This window comes from Aythya ferina (assembly GCF_964211825.1).
Source record: "Aythya ferina genome assembly, chromosome: 3".
Classification (NCBI taxonomy): Eukaryota; Metazoa; Chordata; class Aves; order Anseriformes; family Anatidae; genus Aythya; species Aythya ferina.
Window position 1 is genome coordinate 84,302,069 of NC_140298.1, and position 22,888 is coordinate 84,324,956.

General features: G+C 48.6%; 1 protein-coding gene across 1 annotated transcript; it reads left to right on the plus strand.

Moving 5' to 3' along the window:
• Positions 1-2,045: 2,045 nt before the first annotated feature.
• SLC35D3 (solute carrier family 35 member D3) lies at positions 2,046-6,483 on the plus strand. Its single transcript, XM_084514736.1, has 2 exons — positions 2,046-2,549; positions 3,005-6,483. The coding sequence occupies exons 1-2, from the start codon at positions 2,114-2,116 to the stop codon at positions 3,832-3,834; spliced, it is 1,266 nt and encodes a 421-aa protein (XP_084370862.1). The 5' UTR covers positions 2,046-2,113; the 3' UTR covers positions 3,835-6,483.
• Positions 6,484-22,888: the final 16,405 nt, after the last annotated feature.

Sequence of the window (22,888 nt, forward strand, 5' to 3'; positions counted from 1 at the left end):
TCCTTCCCAGCAAAGTGTAGGAAAGCCTGTCTTTTCTTAGCACAGACAGGTGGGGAGGCAGTGGGAGATCTGTACTGGGCCTGGCCTGAGTCCACGTCAGAAAAGGTTGGTTTGGCAAATGGCAGCACCCTCCCCGCTGCCCCTTGTACTTGTGTTAGTGAATTCTGCCTGTGGACAACACAGGAGGATTGGGGGTACCATGTTGGAAGAGAAGCTGACCTCGCAACACAGGGCAGTCCTGAGAGGTAGAATACAGCACCTGGGACGTGGATGCTTGAGTTCACAAATCCTTACCCATCCAATATGTGTGTTTTTTGGTTTCTCTCAGGCGGTGTGTATCGCCCAGCCTGGACTTGCAGCCAGATCTGCTGTGATGTAAGAGGCTCTCCTCTCAAGTGATGCTCTCATGGGGAGGGGACAAAATTGCTTCTTCCAGAGGTCATGCTGAGGTGTAGGAGCCCCAATTACTGCAGTATTTCCAGAAAACACATTTTTTTTTCTCCATCTGCATTTAGTTATGAAGGAGATTTTTTTTCTCCCCCATGCAAAGAGCATCACAGCCATCCACGTGTTCCTTCACATTGTGCTCTTTTTGGGCTTTGAGATGAGTCCAAATGGAGGCCAGTGTAAATTGGTTGGCACGGTTCTTCAGTGGGTTTTAAAGCCAGAACTGGTCCCCAGTGAGTCTAAATGAAATGAAGAGCTTCAACACTTACACGCCTGCATGTTTCAGGACACTTCACTGTGTGCATGTATGTCTCAGCTGGGCTGTGGAGCCTGCTTTATTCCTACCCCCGGGTAGCACAGATTGCACTGCCAGGCACCCTGAGGTAGCCTGGGGGGTTCAGGTATTGCTTTCCCCTCTTAAGGAGGCACACACACAGAGCCCTGTGGTGGTTTTTTTGTTTGTTTGTTTGTTTTGTGTGTGTGTGTGTTTTTGTTCTTGTTGTTTTGGTTTGTTCATTTTTTTTGTGTTTGTTTTTTGTTTGTTTGTTTTTCTTCAGTGTTTAATATTTCAGTCAGTGGAGTTTTTAACCTACAGAAATAGAAGCACTCGCATACTATGAAAACTAAAAATTTTCATTTAAAAAAAAAAAGGTGAAAACACAACAGTCTTGGTGAGAAACAGAGAGAGAAAAAAAAAAAAAAAAAAGGAAAATAAATAACCAGCGTTGGAAAATAATCAGGGAGCACTTAAAGTCAAAAGGGAAAAGCCAATTTAAGGTAGTAGTTAGCAGGGGCATCCTGCCACGGATTCTGTAATGGCAGGGAAGGAGGGAGGTGAAGGAGGACAGGAGAGGCTGCGGCTGAGCCAGGCGGGTCCCGCCGCTCCTCCCCGAGCCCCACAGTCCTGCTCGCTGCCCGTCTCGCTGCAGGGGCTGGTCCCTGCCACCACAGAAGACCCTCAGCACACCCAGCACAGCCTCGGGCAGATGTTCCCGGTGTGTCTTTCTGCTGCTCCTCAGCAGCAGCGCGGTCACTTGGCGCAGCCGGGCAGCCCCAGCACGGGCACGGCCGCGTCCCCCATGGCTGAGGGTCTCACCCTCACGCCGAGCCGTGCTTCTGGTGACACCCGGTGACACCCCTTGGGAGAAGTGTGGCTGTTGTTGGACGTGTCTCTGGGTCCGTCTCACGGGCATGAGCTAGGTACGGCTTTGTGATCGGTGTCAAGCACCTGCTGTGCCTGGGCTGCATTCGCCATGAGCCCAGCCGAGCTGACAGCCCTTGCTACGCCTTCCAAAGCCGAGCCCTGAGCAGCAACTTTGCCGTTTCCTCCCGGTTTTACAACCACTTTCGCCAGCCCCGCGCTGAGCAGCCTGCCGGCAGGAGGGACGGGAGCGCCCTGCGAGCAGCGGGGGGACACGGGGGGGACACGGGGAGGGGACACGGGGAGGGGACACGGGGAGGGGACACGGGGAGGGGACACGGGGGGGACTCGAGGGAGGGGACAGGCGGGGAGGTGGCAGGGGCGGCGCGCCGGGGAGGGGACGGCGGCGGCGGGGGCGTTGCGGGGGGCTCTCGGCCGCCCCCGGGGATGGCGCCCGGCCCCCGCCCGCCCCCCTCCCGGCCGCTCCGGGGCTCCAGAGCCGCGGGCCCCGGTGCCGGGACGACGATGGGCCGGTGGCGGGGCCGGGCGCGGGGCGTCGCGGTGGCGGTGGCGCACGGGCTGTGCTCGGGCTCGCTGAACATCCTGCTGAAGTTCCTGCTGGCCCGCTACCACTTCGCCTTCCTGACGCTGCTGCAGTGCCTGAGCAGCGCGGCGGCGGCGCTGGGGCTGGAGGCGCTGCGGCGGCGGGGGCTGGCGGCGCTGCCCCCCTTCGGGCCCCGCCTGGCGCGCCCCTTCGCCGCCGTGGCCGCCCTGGCCACGCTGCAGTCCACGCTCACCCTCTGGTCGCTGCGCGGCCTCAGCCTGCCCATGTACGTCGTGTTCAAGCGCTGCCTGCCCCTCGTCACCCTCCTCACCGGCGCCCTGGTGCTCCGCGACGGCATGCCCTCGCCCGGCGTGCTGGTGGCCGTGCTCATCACCACCTGCGGGGCCGCGCTGGCCGGTGAGTGCCCGCCGCTGCCGGGGCTGCACGGGGGGCACCGGGGCGGGGAGGGGAGGGGGCCCCGGGGAGGCTGGGGGACCCCCGGGGGCACAGCACGGAGGGACGAGGGCCGGGGGCTGGCACCCAGCGCGCTGGCGCCCGGGGATGCCGCTCCCGGGAGGAGGCGGGTTGGGTTGGGTTGGGTTGGGTTGCGTTGGGTTGGGTTGCGTTGGGTTGGGTTGGGTGAGGGGGGGGGTCAGGAAAACGCTGAGGATGTTTGGAGACCCTCAAAAAAGAGAAGGAAATCTATCGGGAGGTGAGCGTGCCCAGCCCCGGGACCTGCATGACAAATCCCGGGAGCCAGGGAGTGCGCGCTGCCGCCCGTTTCCTAAATCTCCGTCCTCCCCGACCGAATCGGGGCTCTCTTTCCATCTCCATGCAACAACCGTGCTCCTTCCTCCCTGTGACTCCGCCAGGAGCTGGTGACCTGACCGGGGATGCCATGGGCTACGTGACGGGCGTGCTGGCCGTGCTGATACACGCCGCCTACCTGGTGCTCATTCAGAAGACCAGCGTAGACAGTGAATACGGACCCCTGACGGCCCAGTACGCCATCGCTGTCTCAGCCACCCCCTTTCTCATTATCTGTTCCTTTGCCAGCATGGACTCCATCAACGTCTGGTCGTTCCCTGGGTGGAAGGACCCTGCCATGGTGTGCATCTTCATTGCTTGTGTCCTGATTAGCTGTGCCATGAACTTCACCACCCTCCACTGCACTTACATCAACTCGGCCGTGACCACCAGCTTCGTCGGGGTGGTGAAGAGCATCGCAACCATCACGGTGGGCATGGTGGCCTTCAACGACGTGGAGCCCACCAAATTGTTCATAGCCGGCGTGGTGGTCAACACCCTGGGGTCTGTCATCTACTGCGTGGCCAAGTACGTTGAGACCAGGCGGCAGAGCACCTACGAGGACCTGGAGAAGGAAGCTAGAGCCGAAGAGGGAGCGAGGCAGGATGGGGACCAAGCGCTGTTTGCCATGGAGGCCATTTCCCAGGAGAAGGGGGCCGAGGAGGCGGCAGTGGAAGGGTCGGCCCGAGGGGACAGCCAGAGCGCCGGGGAGGAGAAGGGCGGCGCTGAGGAGCCCACCGAGGCACCGGCGGCCCGGGGAAAAGCTGCTGGTGCACCTGAAGGGAACAGGAGCTCGCTGAAGGATGCCTATCTCGGAGTATGGAGGTTGGTGAGGGGTGCTAATTATATAAAGAAGGATTATTTGATAGAAAACGAAGAGCTACAGAGCCCCTGAAAAGCAGGTTGGAAAACCCCACAAGACGTGTTGCTTGAGGACAGACAGCTGGTTCTCTGTACAGGGGGAGAGGCAGAGCATACATTTCCACATCAGTGCTGACGAATCAATCCAAACCGTTTAGGATAATCTTACCTCATTGTCAAAAAGCAAAAGGTCAGAGTTTGCTCATGCTTTCGGCTTGCATCGAACTGCTTCCAATACACCCGTTCAGACCCACCACAGCTAAAGGTGCCGAGTCCTCTGCTGTGGATACAGAGAGAGGTGGGTGATGGCACGTCGCGGGGCACCTGCCCAGGAGCTGCGGCTGTGAGGGATGCCGGTGCCACCGGGTTAGATGGCAGTGCCAGGAACACGGCGGTGGCCTGTAGCTTGAGGCGCTGTGATGTGCTGCTGTATCTGTGTCCACCCAATTATAGGTCCGCTCCGTAAATGTGTTCCTGCAATATATAAAGCTCCTGCCAACTGTGTTCTGTGTGCTCCTCTGTGTCGATATGATTGCAACAGAGCTAGAGATCGTGCCACTCTAATTACATTGGTGTTCAGTCACCCTCTTAACTGAAGAACCGAAATTCTCCCCGATGCCGTGGCCAGGCTGGGCCTTGGACCTGCTTCACCTCGAGTGGTTTGTGTCTTCAGGAGAAACACTTCTTTCCTGTGGTCGTGTGCAGGAGAGCAGAGCCAGACCCGAACTTCTGGGAAGCTTCGGTCAGCAGCAGCAGGGCGTTCTCCTGTGAGCTTTAACTACATGTAGCGCTGGGAATAGCTTGACCCGAATAAAATAATTTGGAAGCGTAGGAGTGATGTGGGTTGGGAGGGCTATTAACAAACAACAGGGAGAAAGCGTGTGCCTTGGGCTATCCCCTCCTTATACCTAGAGCCGGGAGGATCCGAACTGGGACTGAAAGCTGGGAGCAGGCTACAGCAGGGCTGGGGAGACCACCCCTGGGGGCCTGTAGGGACACCCACACCGGGGTCAGGGCGTTTTGCTGTGCCCTGGCCGCAGCTGGGATGTAGCATGGAGTGGCTGCCCTGTCCCCGGAGGAGAGCAGGCAGGCGGGGAGCAGCGGGGTGCCCGGCGGGCTGGGACTGCTCGGGGTGCCCAGCACCAGGGTGACCACCTCGGGAGGGGGAAGCTGCAGCCCTTTGCCCACGTTGTCCCCTTGGGCTGCGAGGGACAAAGCTGGGTGCTCCCGGGGGAGGCTGGAATGTGATCTCCAGGGGGTCCTGTAAGCAATATGCTCGTATTTTGCACCAAACACGTGCAACAGGGGAGGTGGGAGAAGCAACCGTGTGAGTGTTTCTCAGCCTGGGGATGCCCCTTTGGGAGGCAGGAGGCCTGGAGCCAAGCCCTTGCTCAGGACCAGGCAGAGAAGAGTTTTGACCCCGAGTCTTCCTCTTCCCAGGAGCGCCCCAGCCATCGGGCTGTCCTGACCACAGACTGAAACAAATCCTTGGCATTTCCTGAAGAAAACGAACCAAGCTGTTGTTGTTGTTATGGCTGTTGTTGTTATTGCTGTTATTAATATTATTATTATTTATTAAGCCACTGAACTACAAATCCGTTATCCCCACAGCCCTAATTAAGCAGTGCCTAGCCCGATGCCTTCTTCAGCCAAACAGGCAGCGTGAGCCTCACGCTGCAATCAGCACTGAAATTGGAAACGAGCAATTTCCCCAGCAGGGCAGATCTGCAAGATTGATCTCTAGGGAAGCTGTAGATTCTCGCCAGACAGAAAATGTTGGGAGCGTTTTTTTGTAAAGGAGCACAGAAGTCGGGTGACCTGGTATCACCCACGAGTTCGGTTATAAATGGTTGTAAAGGCATCGAGACTAAAAGCCTGTAGCTGCTGAGCCGTGGGGATGGGGCAGGGAAGTCCGTGCATCACGTTACGTGTACCTTGTGCTTAGGAGTGGAGAGATGCTGGCTGTGCTGAAACATGTTTACTTTCTGTTCGAGCCCCAAAAGGCATCTTTTTTTTTTTTTTTTTCCAATAAAAACACTATTTATTGTTTATGAGTTAACGTAATGTTTTTATTTGTAAGTTTTTCAAAAACATCCGGAAGAAGCTCGTGCCTGTAACGTGCAGTTGCCATATTACAAAACTCTTCACACCATCAAACTGTGTTGTAATCCATGCAGCTGGCTGAAGAGAAGTCTGCATTTCTGCTCTGCCCCACGCTGAGCTCAGTGCTTTCTGTCCACGAGAAATGCAGATCTCTGTGCCACCTGACTGCCCGTCCCGGTGCAGCACACAGTGCCTGTTTGGCACACAATATACACGGCTCTCCACCGGGATTCATGCTGCAGGAGTTTCTCCTGGGAGAGTTTAATGTGTTGCCGCTTACTGTTGTGGAAGTATCAGTAGAAACTTGCCGAAATTCTCCCAGTTCTGACTGTCAAAAAAGCTGCTGTTACCACCTTGTACATTTGCATGTATAGGAAAAAATGTGATTATCTTGTATTCTGTTTATACCTTCAAATTCCCTAAATTAAAATGGGAATTTGGCAAATGCAACTCACTTTTTTTCAGTAAAAGAAACTGTCGCACAATAAGGCAAAAATATTGCCTCGTGCTGAGGCATTTTAATAGCATCGGCGGAAGACTGCAGAATGAGATGTGGGAATAAATGCACTGCTTTCCAAAAGCCTTCTGGTTTTCTTATTGTCGCTACTCCAGGGTGCTCAATTTTGTTTCATTTCTAATTATTCTTGTGCCTTTATACTGTCCAAGCTTCCTCAGCATGTGACAGCACGCTATAAATACTGTCATTGACAGAGGGACTGAGGACACACAAAGGAGCACAAGAAATCTGAAGTGGCCGAGTCGTCTGTGTGGTTTTAAGTGTCTGTTGTTCTCAGCAGTGATTTCCTTGGTACGTGTTAAAGGTGATTTACTGTCACTAGTGCAACTGCTGTAACTTTAGAATAAAAATAATTAAACGGGAGGATGCTCGTTATGCCTAGCTACATGATAAAGTCACTGCGTTATTGAAGGACTTTGTATTTATTTCGCACTATTCAGTAGTTACACTACGAGTTGTGTCACCTGCCAAGACGACGGGGTGACTGAACAGCCACTTTTTATGTAAATGAAACGTAGGTGCTGTGCCTGTGGCCGAAACTGAGCTGTGCCCCGCAGTGGGGCTGGAAATCATTACAGGATTCACCCTAGAGGCCCACATAAACGTGCCTGCAGGTTAGAGAAGGGAACTGCCCTTGTTCCAGGACAATGATTGAATCCGATGCACGATGACTGCTTTGAGAATAAGCATTAATTTCGGTGTTGATACATCACCGAGTAACGCCTGTGCTGGCACTGCTATAGGCGCATGCACGCACATGCAGACAAACAGACATGCAGCAGGAAAAGGGAAGCCAGACTGGTTACCTTTTCTAAAACAAATTGGTTTTGGACAATTTGGCCAGAGTAATTGAAGGCAGTGACAGTTAAAATTTCTAAGAGTAATCAAGAAGTTTGCATATGTTACTAACAGTCTGGTGCCGAGTTTACCAGTACTGCCAGAAAGAAAGTGGTCAGCGATCTGCAAATAAACAGGTGAAAGAAATGCTACAGTTTATTAAATGATGCTCACACTCCTCTGTGTGTCCAGGGCTTGCTTATCGCCAGTGCTTAACAGCCTCCCCTAATTTCATTATCTCTGTTTGCTGCAGGCAAAGGGTTTGGTGCACTGAAAGGTGCGAGCCCTTCTGCTCTGGTCTCCAAAATAACAAAGAGGACTTGACACGGAGGCTTCTGCCATATCATCCCTTCTTTTCTTTTTATTTTCCTGGAAAGGAGCTGGGGGGAGGTGTGGACCAGCAGGGTCTTGTAAGTCCAGCTTGCTTCCTGCTGTGGCTGCCCACATGCTAGACGTTGTGCTTGAATGAACTGGGGAGGGAAGGTGCCTGAGATCACAGCCTGGGCAGAGAGCATGAAAACACTGCCAGGGGAGGTTCAAGGGATTGGGGCGGATGGGGAGAATGTTACAAACCCACAACTACTTAGGTAGAAAAGCAAGACGTTTCTGTACATGCCCCTCTCCAACACCCACGTTCATGGGGACTTGGAAGCTAGTGCCTCCACCAAATTTCACCTTGTCACTCTTCCTACAAGGAAAGGAACAGTGACAGCGTCAGAAACTCAGAACCAAATATTGCGGAGAATTTGCAGTGAATGTACTTTAATGTGGGGCCCTGCATGAGCAATACGCATGGAGGAGAGGTGGCCCAAGTAGCCTATGGGGTGTGTGTGCATCTCCTCTTTGCAGTCCTGTGATTTTCCCTCACAGGTAGACATAAATTCTGCACTGGGCATGTTAATTTTGTTGATAAACTTGTCCTTTATCGAACCAGATCAGTGTCAGTTCTGTTCTCAAAATCATGCCACTGATTTTGTTCCTGACAAACTTTTAATAGAAGTCAGGATTTCTGTGGAAAAGAGCTGCAGCTGCTAAGGCCATAAACTGCTTTTACTTGACATGGAGGTGAGTTGAGAGAGAAAGATGAGCTGTAGCTGGTCGTGATGGTAAGCCAGTCGGCTTTGCAGGCTGCTGGAAGCACTGAGTGTCATCAATAAATAAAAACAGCTGCAGGCTGCTGTGCACGGTGTCATTAACTCCTTGCATCTTGAATTGAATTCTCTTCCATGAATTTTCAGTCCTCAGAGTATCTCTGCAAACCCTTATGGTCCGGCCAATTCCAAAGCAGGTATGCTTGGTTCAAAGGTAAAATATAGTTATTATTATTATTATTATTTCATTAGTAACAGCTAAGCATGACCAGAGTGGTCTGTAATATCTGATCATGTCCTAGGGTGCCTCCTGGGTGCTGAACTCTTCTGAATCGCTTGAAGTCACTTATCAAACTGGGGCTGATCATGCTGCACCCAACGTTGTCATCCAACACAAACTGCTGTTTATTTCTCCATTCGGAGGGTCTACCTAACCCTGATAAAGTATACTTGTATACTTGCAAAGGTCTCTAAGTATTCAATGCTATAATTCAAGAGATACTCAGCAACAGCCAGCTACTAAAGAGTAGTCTCGATTCCATGTGTCTGTATCACACGGGATTTGTTCCTTATCATTTTTTCCTGTAAGATGTGGAAGGTAAGAATGACAGCCAGAATTTGCTTTTCCACAGAAGATTTTGCAGGAGGAGTTCTGGCTAATGGTTACCCAAGCTTTAGACTTTCCCCAGTTTTATCTACTTCAGTGCCTTTCCTCAAAACCATTGCAAATTCTGATCGTGAGTGAGCTTTGGTGTAAATTTGGCACCATTCTTTTTTCTGTTCTCTTTCTGCAAAGAGAAACTTTTGCCTGTACCCCTGAGGCCAGTTGGGCAGAGCACAACGTGGTCCTGGGCAGGGCGCACACCCTGTGATTCTCACCTCTTCAGGGAGAGCAAAGCTGCAGCCAGCAGACAAAAACCATCAGACCCCACTCTCCCAGACCATGACGAGGACGTGCTGTTCTGTGATTGAGCTTAATTACTGATTTATACTCGTCATGAGCAAGCACAGAGAGTAAGGCCTTCAGAGCTAAGGGTGCTTTGCTGCACTCCCAGATTTGAAGCATGGGGTGAAATGGGAAATTATTTGCCTGTGGGGCTCCCACTGGCGTGTTCTGTAAATCTGGGCTTAGCAACACGCGGCCAAGTAAGTCAGCCAGCTCTGAAGCCTCGGGCTGCTGTGTGAGGGCAGACTCCTAGGTGGCAACACGGAGCACTCCCTGCAACACCCTCCCGGTTGGTCATGACCAGTGCCCTCTTCCAGTAGTCCTTTCCTTTGTACTGAAACCTTTAAGGGCACGTCTATGTTGTGCCTTGACCTGGCCTTCAATCAAGAGGACACGAACCTCAGTGAAAGCATTTTGCTGCATTAGGGGCTTGTGTTTCACCTCTCTGACTGTGTCTTTCTAGCAAAACAATGCCAATGAAGCACACCCACCCCAAGCCTCTGCACTCCCACTGCTGCGGTTGTAGGACCGATGGTAAACGCGCCTCCTGCAAGAGCAGAGACTTTGGTGGCACTGGGGAAGGGCAATCACCTCTTCCCAAAAAAGCCTCTTCTTGGAAAGGCCTGGCACATCGCAGCTCCCTGCGCAGGGTAACCCAGGTCCCACACGAGGAGCTCAGCACAGGCAGACGGTGGCATCGTGGTGAGGGAAGGGAACGGTGCAAACGCTGCATGTGCTGTCCAGCAGCCTATGACTGGAGCAGAAATAATTCCTTTACCTTTTTTATTTAATTTTATCTTTGTTCGGTCACAGCTTCCCCTGTATTTCTGAAAGGAAAAATGCAAATCCACTATTTCTTAATTTATTTATTTTTTAAAGTAGAGAAGAATTACTGAAGAAGCAAGTTCCTGCAGGCAATACAGCACTGGCTGAGCTTGCAAAATAATTCAGTGTACGGAATGGATTAGATTGGCGGCTGCTTTATTTTCATTGCTTCTGAAGTAGCTGAGAAAACGAAGCTGTAAAGGTAAGAGCTGTAATAAAGAACGAGCTCTGTAAAGCGGCTTTGCTATAGCGAGCCTTAAAACCCCTTTGAGAATGCCAGAGATTTAGCATTATTCTTGAGCTGACTTGACACACAAATCTGGCGTCTTTGCAGTTGAGCCTTCGAATGAAAAATGCTATAAATTCAATCTTCAGCAAGATAAGGAGTGAGCAGCTGACTCCCAGGGCACAGGCGGCACTGGTTCGCTTCTGCTATCGGTGAGCGCGCCGTGCTGTGAGGGGATATCTCATCTGGGTAAGTGCGTTTCCAGCACCGGGGCACATGAAGTCTGACTGTGGATGGCCGCCAGTACAGACACACAAGATCAATTTTGGAGAAAAACTGCTCTCGTTTTGACTAAAATGCTAAGCTTGAGTAATAATTTAGGACTATTATAAGCTATCAAGAAAGGAGGAAAGCCAAAAACTAGTCACACAGTCACATTTCCAAAGATGCACAGTGCTGTTGCTCTGCATTTTTCAGTCAGAATAATGAATTTATGTTTGAGTACTTGTGACGCGGAAGTTTATCATTTGGATTACTTTAAATCCAACAGAGCTATCTGATCCACACGTAGGGGTGCGGAGCCCATGAGCTGCTTCCTCAGGAGCTACCTGTGTCGGAGCTGTTGCCACCAACGCACTTTCAGTAGGCTACAGATGGCTGGGGCAGCCCCCATCCAAGGCAAGCTGGGACCCGGGAGGATGGAAATGACTATATCTGCTGCCTCTTTCTCTCCAGGCTTTTGTGTATCCAGCTGAAATTTTGAACTTCACAACCATTTCAAGTCGCTGGTCCTGGCCACTGCTCTCTTTCCTTCAGGGGAGCACTCTCACCATGCCCAGCCCGTGTATGTGCCGCCCCAGGAGCTGGAGGCAGCAGTTTGGAAAGGATTTGGGCTAGCAGCTCCAGTAAATAACAGCGACATATTTTGCATGGCAGTGCTTAAAATGACATTCTCATTGCTATATTGCCAGAAAAAAAAAAAAGTTGTTTTTTTTTGGACCACAGATTTCAGGCTAATTTAGTCATCTTTGTTTCTGCTAGCTTGTTTTCTTAAGAACTTGTGAGGATTTGGGTGGACTGCTCTATTCTCTTTTGGCCTGTCTGTTAGCACGATGTGAGATAGAGATTAGACAAGCCACTCAGGGCACTGTGGTGGTTACGGCAGTCGTGACAGGAGCTGCTGTGTTCCTGGAGTGGTGTGTATGTTTCAATAAAGCACATTAGACATGGAGTAGAGCCAGGTCTTTCATTGCTGGGCTCTCTTCAACTGCAAACAGAATTGCTCTCCCTCCGAAACTGAGCAGTCACTTGCTTTTGCAAAAGGGGACATGAGTATTTGGCATAATATTGTGAATTTTCATCCATTGATTTGTACCGTGAATTAATTCTGTATGTTTTGTGAGATCGATGCGTTTCAGAAAAATTAAAGAGCCTGTTCTGCTCTGCTACATTGTCACGGTCCCATAATGCCAATGAAATTGATTGGGAAGAAGTTGGCTCAGGACAAATAGGTCCCACACAAGCTGTAAGCATCACTCACGGTTAGGAAACGATGCACACAGAGCTGCACAGTTCCCTGATGTGGCAGCAGAGAGGAGTGTAAAACATCTCCTCTGAGGGAAGTGTGACTCGCTGTAGCTGTCACAAGCGTTACTGAGATGCTCAGGAATTTTTCTGGTTACAATTTCAGGAGTTGTGGGGTAGTTTCATGTGGGAATCTTTGTCTACTTGTTTTCACCCTGCTCCCTGTGTCCAGCCACAGACCCTGTTCTGGGAGACACCTGCCCACGTGCTAGGGCACAGCCAGACAAGCTGTGGATCTGCCACTTGGCACAGTGCAGGGGGAGGAGATTGGTGCAGGAAATGGGGAAAGGATGAACTTGGGGGGACTAAAAACTTCCTCCATCAGTAGCAGATCCACTTGAAGAGATGTATGCTGTATGTTCTCAGTCCAGGAGTGCGTCACCTGGATAAGCAACTGCTGTGTGTGTGTGCAGGAGGTCAGTGGAGGCATGGCTCTAGACTGAGGGGTGCTCCCAGGCTCTGCAGTGAACCACGGCTGCCTGAAACCTGTAACTGTGTCTCTAAAGCAATCCTGAGTGTGATAGCAAAATGTTTCCATTGATTTTTATATTTAACATTTTAATTTGAAGACGAATGCCTAATCTGGTTTGAAATGACTGGATTCGATGACAATTTGATTCCCAAGGCTGGACGATCCGTTAAAGCACCACAAGCTAAACACAATGCAGGGCTGAACTTTCCAAAGGCACAAAACAGGCAGTGGTACAAAGACACGTGGCTGCTGATGGCAAAACCTGATTTTAATTGCTCTTCCCCCTGTGGAGCTCTCCACCCCTACGTGAAGGTGACCAGCCCCTCCTGGGGGCTGAGAGGCAGGTTTATATACTGAGTGGGTGGGATGCAGGCGTTCCTGAGCTGTGTTTGGCTGACAGGGCTACAAAAAGCAGGACGGAGGTAGTCATGCGTTACAACTAAGGCTTGTTCTCCAGATCTAAATCCCATACCCTCTGGCTGCACTTGTTGTCTCAGAGCTTGGCAGTTGTGTCTTATGCCTTGGAGAGGGCTGAGATGGTCATAGTCACCACAATTACCTTCTAACTGCTTCAGCAAGAGCAGAGCCAGCAAGTGCTGCCTTGGTATGGGGAGGAGAAAGGACTGTAGGTTGGTTTGCCAGCCAACTCAGTCCTTGTTCCCATAGGGACTCTTCTTGTTCTGGTCTCCCTGTCCTATAGCCAAGGATCTCAGCTGGTTCAGCTCCTCCCCACCCAAGTTAGATATGCTCCGACATCTACGGGTGTGTGGAGGGAGAGTGTCTGCTTCTCTAAGGGTATCTGGCCAAGGATATTTTTCAAGAGGTAATAAGAAAGGAGGAAGCCATAAACAAGAACATGCAGGGGCACACACCTGGCCGACAAATGATAAGGGAGGCAGTGACAGGAACCAAACCTGGTCAGTCACACACATTGATGAGGGCACATGGGAGTGTGGGAATGCTTATTTCAGTGAGATAATCTGATCAGGAGCCCTGTCAAATAGGAAACTAAGGGGAAAAGGGGAAAACCAGAAACAAAATACGCAGAGATGCAGACTTGACAAAACAAAGAGACAATGACAAGAAACAAGCTTCATGGTCACACTGCTTGATGGGCTAGCAAGAAGGCAGAGGTGCTGCTTCCAGGAAGATCAACCCAGACTTTGCAATGGATGAGATGGTAAACTGGGGGGCTGGGAGGGGTATGGGGATGGCCAGAGCTGCAAGGAACATGTGGGAAAAGGGGAGCCAGGAGGGACAAATAGGTGGGAGATGGAGAGGGGTACAAAAGTGCCAGGTGCATGCTGAACAGTGCTGGTCTTTGTGCTTGTCTGGCTGAGCCCTGAGCATGGTCACTGCAGCCTGTCCTGCCTTCTTGTATCTTCTCATTAAACCTTCTCTTAACCATCTCTCTGCCTCATCTCACTCTCTATCCCATCTCTGTGTGTGCTGCAAGGACACGTGTGCGTACTGTGAATGTGGGTGCCTGTGGGGTGAGCATGTCAGGAAAAATTCAGCCACGTGAATTGATAATATTTAGCATTTGCATCCCAGAAGTATCTGGAGGATACAGATGAAATCAAATTTCCATTGTGCTAGGCTCTGCTTATACAAGTGATGGTCTCTGCCCAAAAACATTGCAATAAAAACAAACTGTTGAGTGATCCTCTGCAGTAGTACTTGCTACTGGAAGATAAAACTACATCAAGAGCATAATAAAATTACTCAGTTCACAAACCTGTCAGGGCAGATAGATAGCACTGTCTCATCTAATAGGGGTTTACATCATGTGGATAACCTCTTATTAGTAAAATACCTTATGCAATATTCCTTAACAATTCATAATGGCTTGTGTGTGAAGAGAGGAAGACGAACTAGTGAAGAGAGCTCACGGCTGTAAAGGTGAGATAAAGAAAGTGCAGGGAGTTCTGCTACAGAGCAGCTGCCCAGATGCTCTTCTCCTCTACACAGGACTCTGAGCCCACGGTGCATTGTTTGAGTGAAAGGCTAAGCCGAGCTGTTGCGTGGGATTGCACTGTCTGGAGCTCTCTAGCAGTGAGCTGAGCACATATATTGCAGATGACAAATGTTCCTGCTACCTCTGACATTTTTCACCCTTTGTTAGAAGAAAAAAACAAAACAAAAACAACAACCAAAGAAATTCTGCCTCTGACTATAACATTATCTTCCTCCAGTAAGAGGAGACAGTGTAAAATTGTTTTTATATTTTTAAGCACCGTTTCTCGTCTCAGAGTTGCCTGTTGAGTTACTGAACACATAGACGTAGGCACATAGGAGCACCACTTACTTTAGAAGATAAATGGAGTGAAAGTGGTAAACATTTCCTACATGCTTCTTTTCTGGTTAATGGGAGTTTCACAGGTGACTCCAATGGGACCAAACAGACAAATAATGAGGGGCCATTTGAAAAAATCTTGCTGAATTTCATACTGATAAAATTTCATAAAAGATGTTTAGTGTGCTTCACTAATAAATATCAGCCTATGCTATACCTTTTTACTATAAATCCATTGTGTTTTGGAGGCTCTCTACAAACTAGGTTTTGAAGATGATCTTTCTGTGGTAACAAAACAAAGAGCGAGCAGCTACAGCACGCAGAGGACACAGGTTAGCACTCATTAGCTATGTAAATTACAAAATTACACACTTCAAGCTGTGGACAACCTACAGTGGCCAGCAAGCGAACAACAAAACTTAAATACCTTGTCAATAGACATCTTCAGAACTGCTCTGTTTAGCATTTCCTGATAGTAGGTCCTGGTTAGCAGCTTGGGTCTCTGCTGCCACTCGTTGGCACCCACCCCTGCCCTGAGCTACTTGCAAGCTTGCATTCCTCCTCATGGGTAGAGAACTCCAGCAGGCAGCAGGGAACCTCAAAACTGGGCACTGCCGTTCCCAAAGCCTTCTGCTGGGCTTTGAAGTTCTGGTGCCTCCTCTGCAAAATGGGTTGTGACACTCCTGGGTTGGTCTGCTTTGAGGATTAATGCGCTAAGTTACTTTCAATAGCTCTTCATTGTTCCTCAGAAGATTATCTCAGATATAGATTGCCTCAAGTGCGGAGACATCTGAGGTAGCTCTGTGTGACAGCATGGGATTACCTGGGTTAATTTGCATAGGGTGCAGCACCCTATGAGGAGAGCTGCACTGATACAGAGCTGCCTAAACTCACGCACATGCCTGCCCTTGAAAGCCCTGGTGCCTGGGGCAGCTTTCTGTGCCTCCCTAACATTTCATTTTCCCCTTTTCTTTAAACTAGGCTTTCTACTGTTCCTCACAACAGACACTACATTACAGGGCCTAGAAGTGCCTACAGTGTGCCTGCTGTCCTTGTCACAGACTGCACCCAAGGGCCCAGCTGCTTCTACAGTCCCAGTGCCCGATCACCTCTGGGTGCAGACCCTTTCCCTAACCCCCAGCCTGACCCAGCTCCATGCTGTGCCATTGGGTCCTGTCACTGTCCCCAGAGAGCAGAGCTCAGCGCTTGCCCCTCCGCTCCCCTCGTGAGGGAGCTGCAGGCCGCCATGAGGCCTCCCCTCAGCCTGCTCTGCTCTGGGCTGAACAAACCAACGTGGTGTTCAGTTCAGGGCTGCCCATGAGAGAGAGAAATATACCTCACCAGAGTCAGGCATCAGGCTCCAGGCTCCGATTTCCCTGTCCTTAGTGGGTCTGGGGATTTGAAGTTCAGAACTGGAGTCCTCTTCTGAGGGCTTGCATCTCGTGAGAGGAGTTGATGGTTCCCCTGTGCCAGGGAAACCAGAAGCATTGCTCTGTCACAGCTGAGTACAGCAAATTATTTCAATTTTATTGTGCTGTCACTGCTGTGCTACTGAGCAAGAGCAGCCTCCCTGCTTCCCCCATCCCTTCCCAAAGCCACAAGCATGGCAAAGGCTTAAAATATGTTGAACAGCAAGTAGCTCCTCCACTTAATCTGATATCTGCCATAACACATGGCATTGCACTGCAGTGCTGTGCTCCAGCCTCAGATTCTTCTGCAGCATCTCCAGCTCTTCTAGCCTCTGATCCTTCCTGAAGGGTCCTGCATGTTTATGGGAAGCCACAGAGCACTTGTGACTTCTAGAACAATGTGTCTCTGCAAAAGAGTAATCTCCAACAAATCAAAAAAAGTTCTGCACTCTAAAAATAAGATGAAATTTTAAAAGGGCTATAAAAAGCTAAGTCATTGACTGGATCCGGATGATGTACATGAAAGAGAGAACAATATTCAATTTGTCTAAAACTGTAAGTTCTTCTCAAAAGGCACTAAAGAAAAGCATTCAGAGGCATAATGTAAATTAGAAAACCACCAACACAGTTCATACTTGAATGAAACTAATTCACACAGGATGCAGCAAATATGGAATAACTATAGCACCACTACTATTATTTTTTTTTTTTTTTGTATCACCAAAGCCTTTATTTCCTTTGAAGATGGATAATTGTGAGGAATACAATACTTTTGTCTCCTACGTACTATTCTTCTCCTGGTCACTCTACACTACACAATGTATCAGCTACAAATGATTAAAGCTGGCCTCCTTCCCTTTGGTTGTTTTTCAGAGACTCAGTGTCTCCAATGGGCTGAAGCTGTGTAGCGGAAGAGTGTGCATATGGACATAAAAGCATGCTATTTATCTTCAAAGCAAAAAGCAATTGAGCAGTCTTGACAGATGTCTGGGTTTCTCTGAAAAAGAATTGCTTTTATTTAAACAAATTAAAAAAAAAAAAAAAGTAAATTCAAAGCAAAATATGAATTCCTGGTATTATTGTCTTGGCAAGATTGCTACCAATTTCATATTTTTGGTCCACCTGTGACATTCATACTTTCTAAAATGTTGTGAATCTAGAGCCATTAATTAATGGAATTTCACCCATATATATATACCCTATCATCTTAAGACCTAGAAGTAAAATTTGGCTTTGTCTGCATTATTATTTCATCGGACTGAAATTTTAGTTATTCTAAGAGTAGTTTTTGATTCTGTGATTGGTCTCTCAAGGTCTTTGTTGACTCTCTGTTCCCTGAATAAACGTAACAGTATAGCTGCCAACAATATCTAGGGTCTCTTCTGTCCAATCTCTAATAGACTCCCCTGCACTGATTTATGGAGCTGTTAAAAATGGGCAGGTTTGGGCCCTATGTTGCTATCAAAAGGCTGTTCCAGAGCTTTAACTCTCCCGTAATAAGAAGTTTTTTTTGTTTGTTTGTTTGTTTGTTTGTTTTTTTTTTTTTTTTTTTTTTTTTTTTTTTTACTCATTTCTAGTCTATTTTTTTCTCTCTGTGATTACATGCTCAGTTTCCAAATTGTGGATAGCAATTTGCAGTTTAGCATATCCATCCCCCCGAGCCATTTTGGCTATGTACTCCCTCCTACTTGTCATGTTCTATATCATCTTCATTAGTAACAACTGAAGAAAAGGTTTGCCACTGTCCTTGGATTATCCCTGAGTTTCTGTCTGGTTGTTCAAATCCTCCTACTCTCTTGAGCCTTTATAGTATAGGATTTTCTTATAAGGTTATTACAAATCCTACTTTTCCCTGAGACAAATTTTCCTGTGGAGCTTCTCTGTCTTCTACAGTTCCGATTCCTTTACAGTTCCTATTCCTCTTTAAAGAAAAAATATTTTGTTGAAAATGGCATTACTTCAACAGCTGGAGATATGGGGTGAGTGAAACTGGGGTATTTAAATTGTGAAAAAGATAGATAGGTTCAGATTTGGCATTGTCTGAGTACTGGCATGAGATATACTTCAGCAATTTCAGAGCCTGACTGGGATCCAGAAATCAAATTGGTTTTGGCCTATATCTCCCTATGGGCTTTATCCATTTGCCTATTTTGAGAATGTCTTATATACACTGACAAGTCTGGTCTCCCCACAAATTTTGTGCTTGTTGCCATGTTATCCATCCAGAGAACATTCAGAGCATTTGTTATTCTTTCCATTGTATGTACCATTTACACTTATGGATAAAATAGGCAAGCATGCTTGTGCTCTTCATGAGAGATGGAAAGTTTTCCTCTTTGAATTGTAATACAGCCTCAAAAGTTCCTGTGTTCAAATTGCTATGGATTTGGAACTGACCTTGGGCAGAGGAAGGAAATTTCTGTGAACACTTCCTGGGTGGCTGATCCAACCATTCAAATATACTGGTGATAGCATTACCACCTACTGATCCTGTTTAAGAGAAGACTGAGTCTTTCTTGCTTTGAATGTCTATTTTCAGATGGGTTTTCAGTGCTCAGGATACCGAGTATAGGAGCTTCCTTTCTTTACACCTAGCACAAAGTGCTGACATTCTAGAAAGACATGAGATTTCACCAGGTGCTTTCCTGTTTGGTGGCTTAAAATGGTTCTTTGCCATGAGCACTGGTCACTCCAGCACCCCTGGAAACACCCTCCCCATCCTCTAAATAACAACTTTCGACATGAAATCAGTGGGTTCCTGTTGATCTTTATTGAATTTTGCTTTGTTCTCACTTTTTCTTTGGAAATTTAGAAATACAAATATCAGAAATAATGAGAAAATACTGAGAATATGGCATTTGAAATTATTAAAAATCTCAAGCTATATCTCTACTATCTAGGGAGAGGAAGCCAGTGATTTAACTCAGAATGAAGAGGAGACTGGTGGCGAGGTTCTAGGCAGATGGATAAAAAGGGCTTCAATATATGTACCCTTCTGGGAACTGCTCTCCCAGACCTGCTTTACTGGGTTTATATGCCAAGGTTTTGGTAGTGGGGAGCTCTGCAGAGGTGGCCTCTGTGAGACGAGGCCAATGGGATGAGGTTCAACAAGGCTGGGTCCTGCACTTTGGTCACAACAACCCCATGCAACGCGATAGGCTTGGGGCAGAGTGGCTCGAAAGCTGTGCAAAGGAAAAGGATCTGGGGGTGTTGGTTGATGTGTGCCTGAACATGAGCCAGCAGTGTGCTGAGGTGGCCAAGAAGGCCAACGGCATCCTGGCTGGTATCAGGAATAGTGCAGCCAGCAGGAGCAGGGAGGTGATCGCCCCCCTGTACTCTGCTCTGGTGAGGCCACACATCGAGTGCTGTGTTCAGCTTTGGACCCCTCACTACCAGAAGGACATCGAGGCCTTGGAGTGTGTCCAGAGAATGGTGAAGGGCCTGGAGCACAAGTCCTGTGAGGAACGGCTGAGAGAACTGGGGTTGTTTAGTCTGGAGAGGAGGAGGCTCAGGGGGGACCTTATTGCTCTCTACAGCTACCTGAAAGGAAGGTGTAGGGAGCTGGGGGTTGAAGCATTAGGGACTGACCACAGGCCCCATTCCCCTGCTCCACTTGTGGGGAAGAGGTAGAAGAAGGTGTATGGGAGGAAGACATTTTTAATTTGCTTTTAGTTCTCACTGCTCTGGTGTGTTATTAGTAGGCAATAAATTACATTAATCTCCCTTGGGCTGAGTCTGTTTTGCCTGTGATGGTAATTGGTGAGAGATCTCCCTGTCCTTATCTCAACCCGTGAGTCCTATTTCCATATTTTCTGCCCCTGTTCTTTTGAGGATGAGGAGTGAGAGAGTGGCATGGTGATGCCCACTGATGTGGAACTGCCGCACCTGTGCCCATGTACCTCATGTCCTTCAGACATCATCGTGGTGACTATTGTGCATGATTTAGGGCAATGTGTGTATTTCAGCAGGGTGGTGTGAAGGGACACTCCTCATTTCGGGCGGTCTTCAAGGACCGAGCCCGGCAGCGCCCTGGCGGTCACCGCCAGATGGCGGCAGGGGCCGGGGCTGGGGCCGGGCATTTCTACACAGAAACAAATAATTCCAGGTGAATGCCGGAGTATCACTGTAACTGGGCAGAGCTGCGTGCTGCGGGCTCAGCAGGGCAGCAGCCACCACCCAGCAGGGATTTCCAAGCCTCGCAGCTGAGGTGTGGGGGGGACAACAGCCTCTAGGAACCTGATGGGTTTCAGTGTGCAGCCGGCACAAACAAGGTACTGTCATGGAAAAAGCTCTTGCCCCACCTAAAGCTTGTTAACAGAATCACGTGCAGGGGTGTGGCCCTCAAGGACAGTTTATTTACGTGTGGGTTTAGCCTGGTAAGTCCCTCTGTTAGCTGCACTGCTTTACAAACTCCTTTGAATGTAGGGGGTAAGGTGCTGAGAAACCTGGCGGCAGCTTCTCACCTAGGGACCAAAAAGGAAAGGAAAAAAGGTTTCCAAACAATTTATGTGGGGCCCTGTGCTGGTGCGTGCCAGGTCTGTGAAGATGTTTGAGTCCAGGTGTGCATTAGATGCATGTACTTCTGAGGCTTTCAGACTTTCATGTAAAACTGCTAATACGGCAGTAACTTAGCCCTGAGACCTTCCAGAGTCCTTGGTCTGCACCTCTGTGTGTGGTATGCCACGCTTAGCAGACTAACTTGTAGAGCTGCCTCTTTACGAAGGCCTTGGTGATGTGATTTGCCTTTATGGCATGGGCAAGGTTTGCTGCCGAGGTCATATCGTTATCAGACTGAGAGCAGAGCAGGGGAAGGAATTAAAGCTGGAGTGTGCAGAAAGCTTTCTTTCAGTCCTAGAATGTATCTTTGTGTTAACTGTTCTGCAACTGCAGAAATAGCCTTGCATGCTCTGAATTTATAGTTAAAAAGCGACATGTTTTTCAGAGATACCAGTGCCAAAGATGGTTTGGTGACTAAGATTATTAGGAGTATTGTTGTAGTAAGATGCTGGGCTAACGAGACTTAGTCTAATGAGGGCTGGAGCATTTCTCTTACAAAGACAGGCTGAGGGAGCTGGGGTTGTTCAGCCTGGAGAAGAAAAGGCTCTGGGGAGACCTCATTTCAGCCTTCCAGTACCTAAAGGGAGCCTACAGGAAGGCTGGGGAGGGACTCTTTGTCAGGGAGTGGGGTGGCAGGACAAGGAGTAATGGCTTTAAACTAGAAGAGGGTAGGTTTAGATTAGATATAAGGCAGAATTTCTTTACTCTGAGGTTGGTGAGGCACTGACATGGGTTGCCCAGAGAAGCTGTGGGTGCCCCATCCCTGGAGGTGTTCAAGGCCAGGTTGGGTGTGGCTTTGGGCAACCTGGTTTAGTGGGAGGTGTCCCTGCCATGGCACGGGGGTTGCAACTGGATGGTCTTAAAAGGTCCCGTCCAACCCAAACCATTCTGTGATTCTGTGATTATTCATGGTGAAGCTTTGCTTTCCTGAAAATGGCTAAATATATCTGCCTGAAGATATTAGTGAATGAATTCCTTATTTTACTTTGCTTGTGCATGCAGCCATTGCTTTATCTGTTAGAGGTAAAATAGTCTTTATCTCAACCCACAAGCTTTCTCACTTTTGCCCTTCTAGTTCTTTCCCCCATCTGGCTGGGAGGGAGAGAGCAAGCAGCTGGGTAGGGCTTGGCTGTATACCAGGGTTAATCCACAACAAGGTCTCATAAACACAACATTTCTACACAGATTACACATATTTAAAAAAAAAAAAAAAAAAAAAAAGGAAAAATACGTATAAAAAAACGAGTTCAGGAAAATTACAGTGTGTTTTGGCTGCTCTGCTTTCTGCTTGTGAAATACTGAAACAGAGCAGTTGAGAAGCAAATCTTTTCTTCAAATCGTCAGTTCTCCCAGTATCCAAGCTCTTAATAACTGCCTTTGTTCTGCGTGTGGGAGCGTGACCAGAGGCCCCTGGCTCGGTGCTGCAGCTGATCAGCAGATGATCTTACACTCGCTCCCACCTGCCAGAAGATGCCTCTCCTCTCTGAACATGAACCAGTATTTGGCCTCAAGTTTCTGCTGCTGCAATTGTTGATTAACAGTTGGATGAACTTGCCAGGGGTTTGCCTCAGCTGTGCTGATTGGGTATTTCCTGTAGAGGGAGATTCCTGGCAATGCTGAACATCTCACAGAAAAAACGAACCAGCTAGCTGGCCCACCTAAAACTATGTAGGTAGAGACAGTCATTCAATGAATGTCAATCAGATGAGACTATAGGCAGTCCTTGAAATGATACGAAAAACCGTGAGATAGCCTTCATAAAGTGCTGCAGGGGTCTCATTAGGAAATGAATTCAAATGTATTGATGAAAGTGAGTCTGATTTACACTCCCAGGTATTGAAATATTGAAAGCACATGGCTTTCACCCCCTGCACATCTCTGCCCCGGTAGCTGTGTTCATTACAAATCAGAAGGTTTGCACTGAGTCTGCCACCACTGGAGAATCTAAGTTGGGAAAATTCTGCCATTTTTGTCATTGTTATGTTACTGAAAAGATGCAGAGGAGATGAGATGTATCAGAACTGTGCTCTGAAGCTCTTATAAACTGGACAAATAACATGGAAATGCAGTAGCTGAGGGAAAAAATGGGATTAAAAAAGTAATCAGGGAGTTCAGTGTAAGTCAGTGTGACTTTGACCAAATTTTCAGTCATCCACTGTCCTTGAAACTGTGACTGGTGGGTGTCTGGCTCTCTACTTCCTCCTACATTGCCGGCAACAACTTTA

Excerpts from the sequence above, each read along its gene's own strand:
- SLC35D3 (XM_084514736.1), top strand. The coding sequence starts at position 2,114 with ATGGGCCGGTGGCGGGGCCGGGCGCGGGGCGTCGCGGTGGCGGTGGCG. Across the intron at positions 2,550-3,004 it reads CTGCGGGGCCGCGCTGGCCG|GAGCTGGTGACCTGACCGGG; the intron begins GTGAGTGCCCGC and ends TGACTCCGCCAG.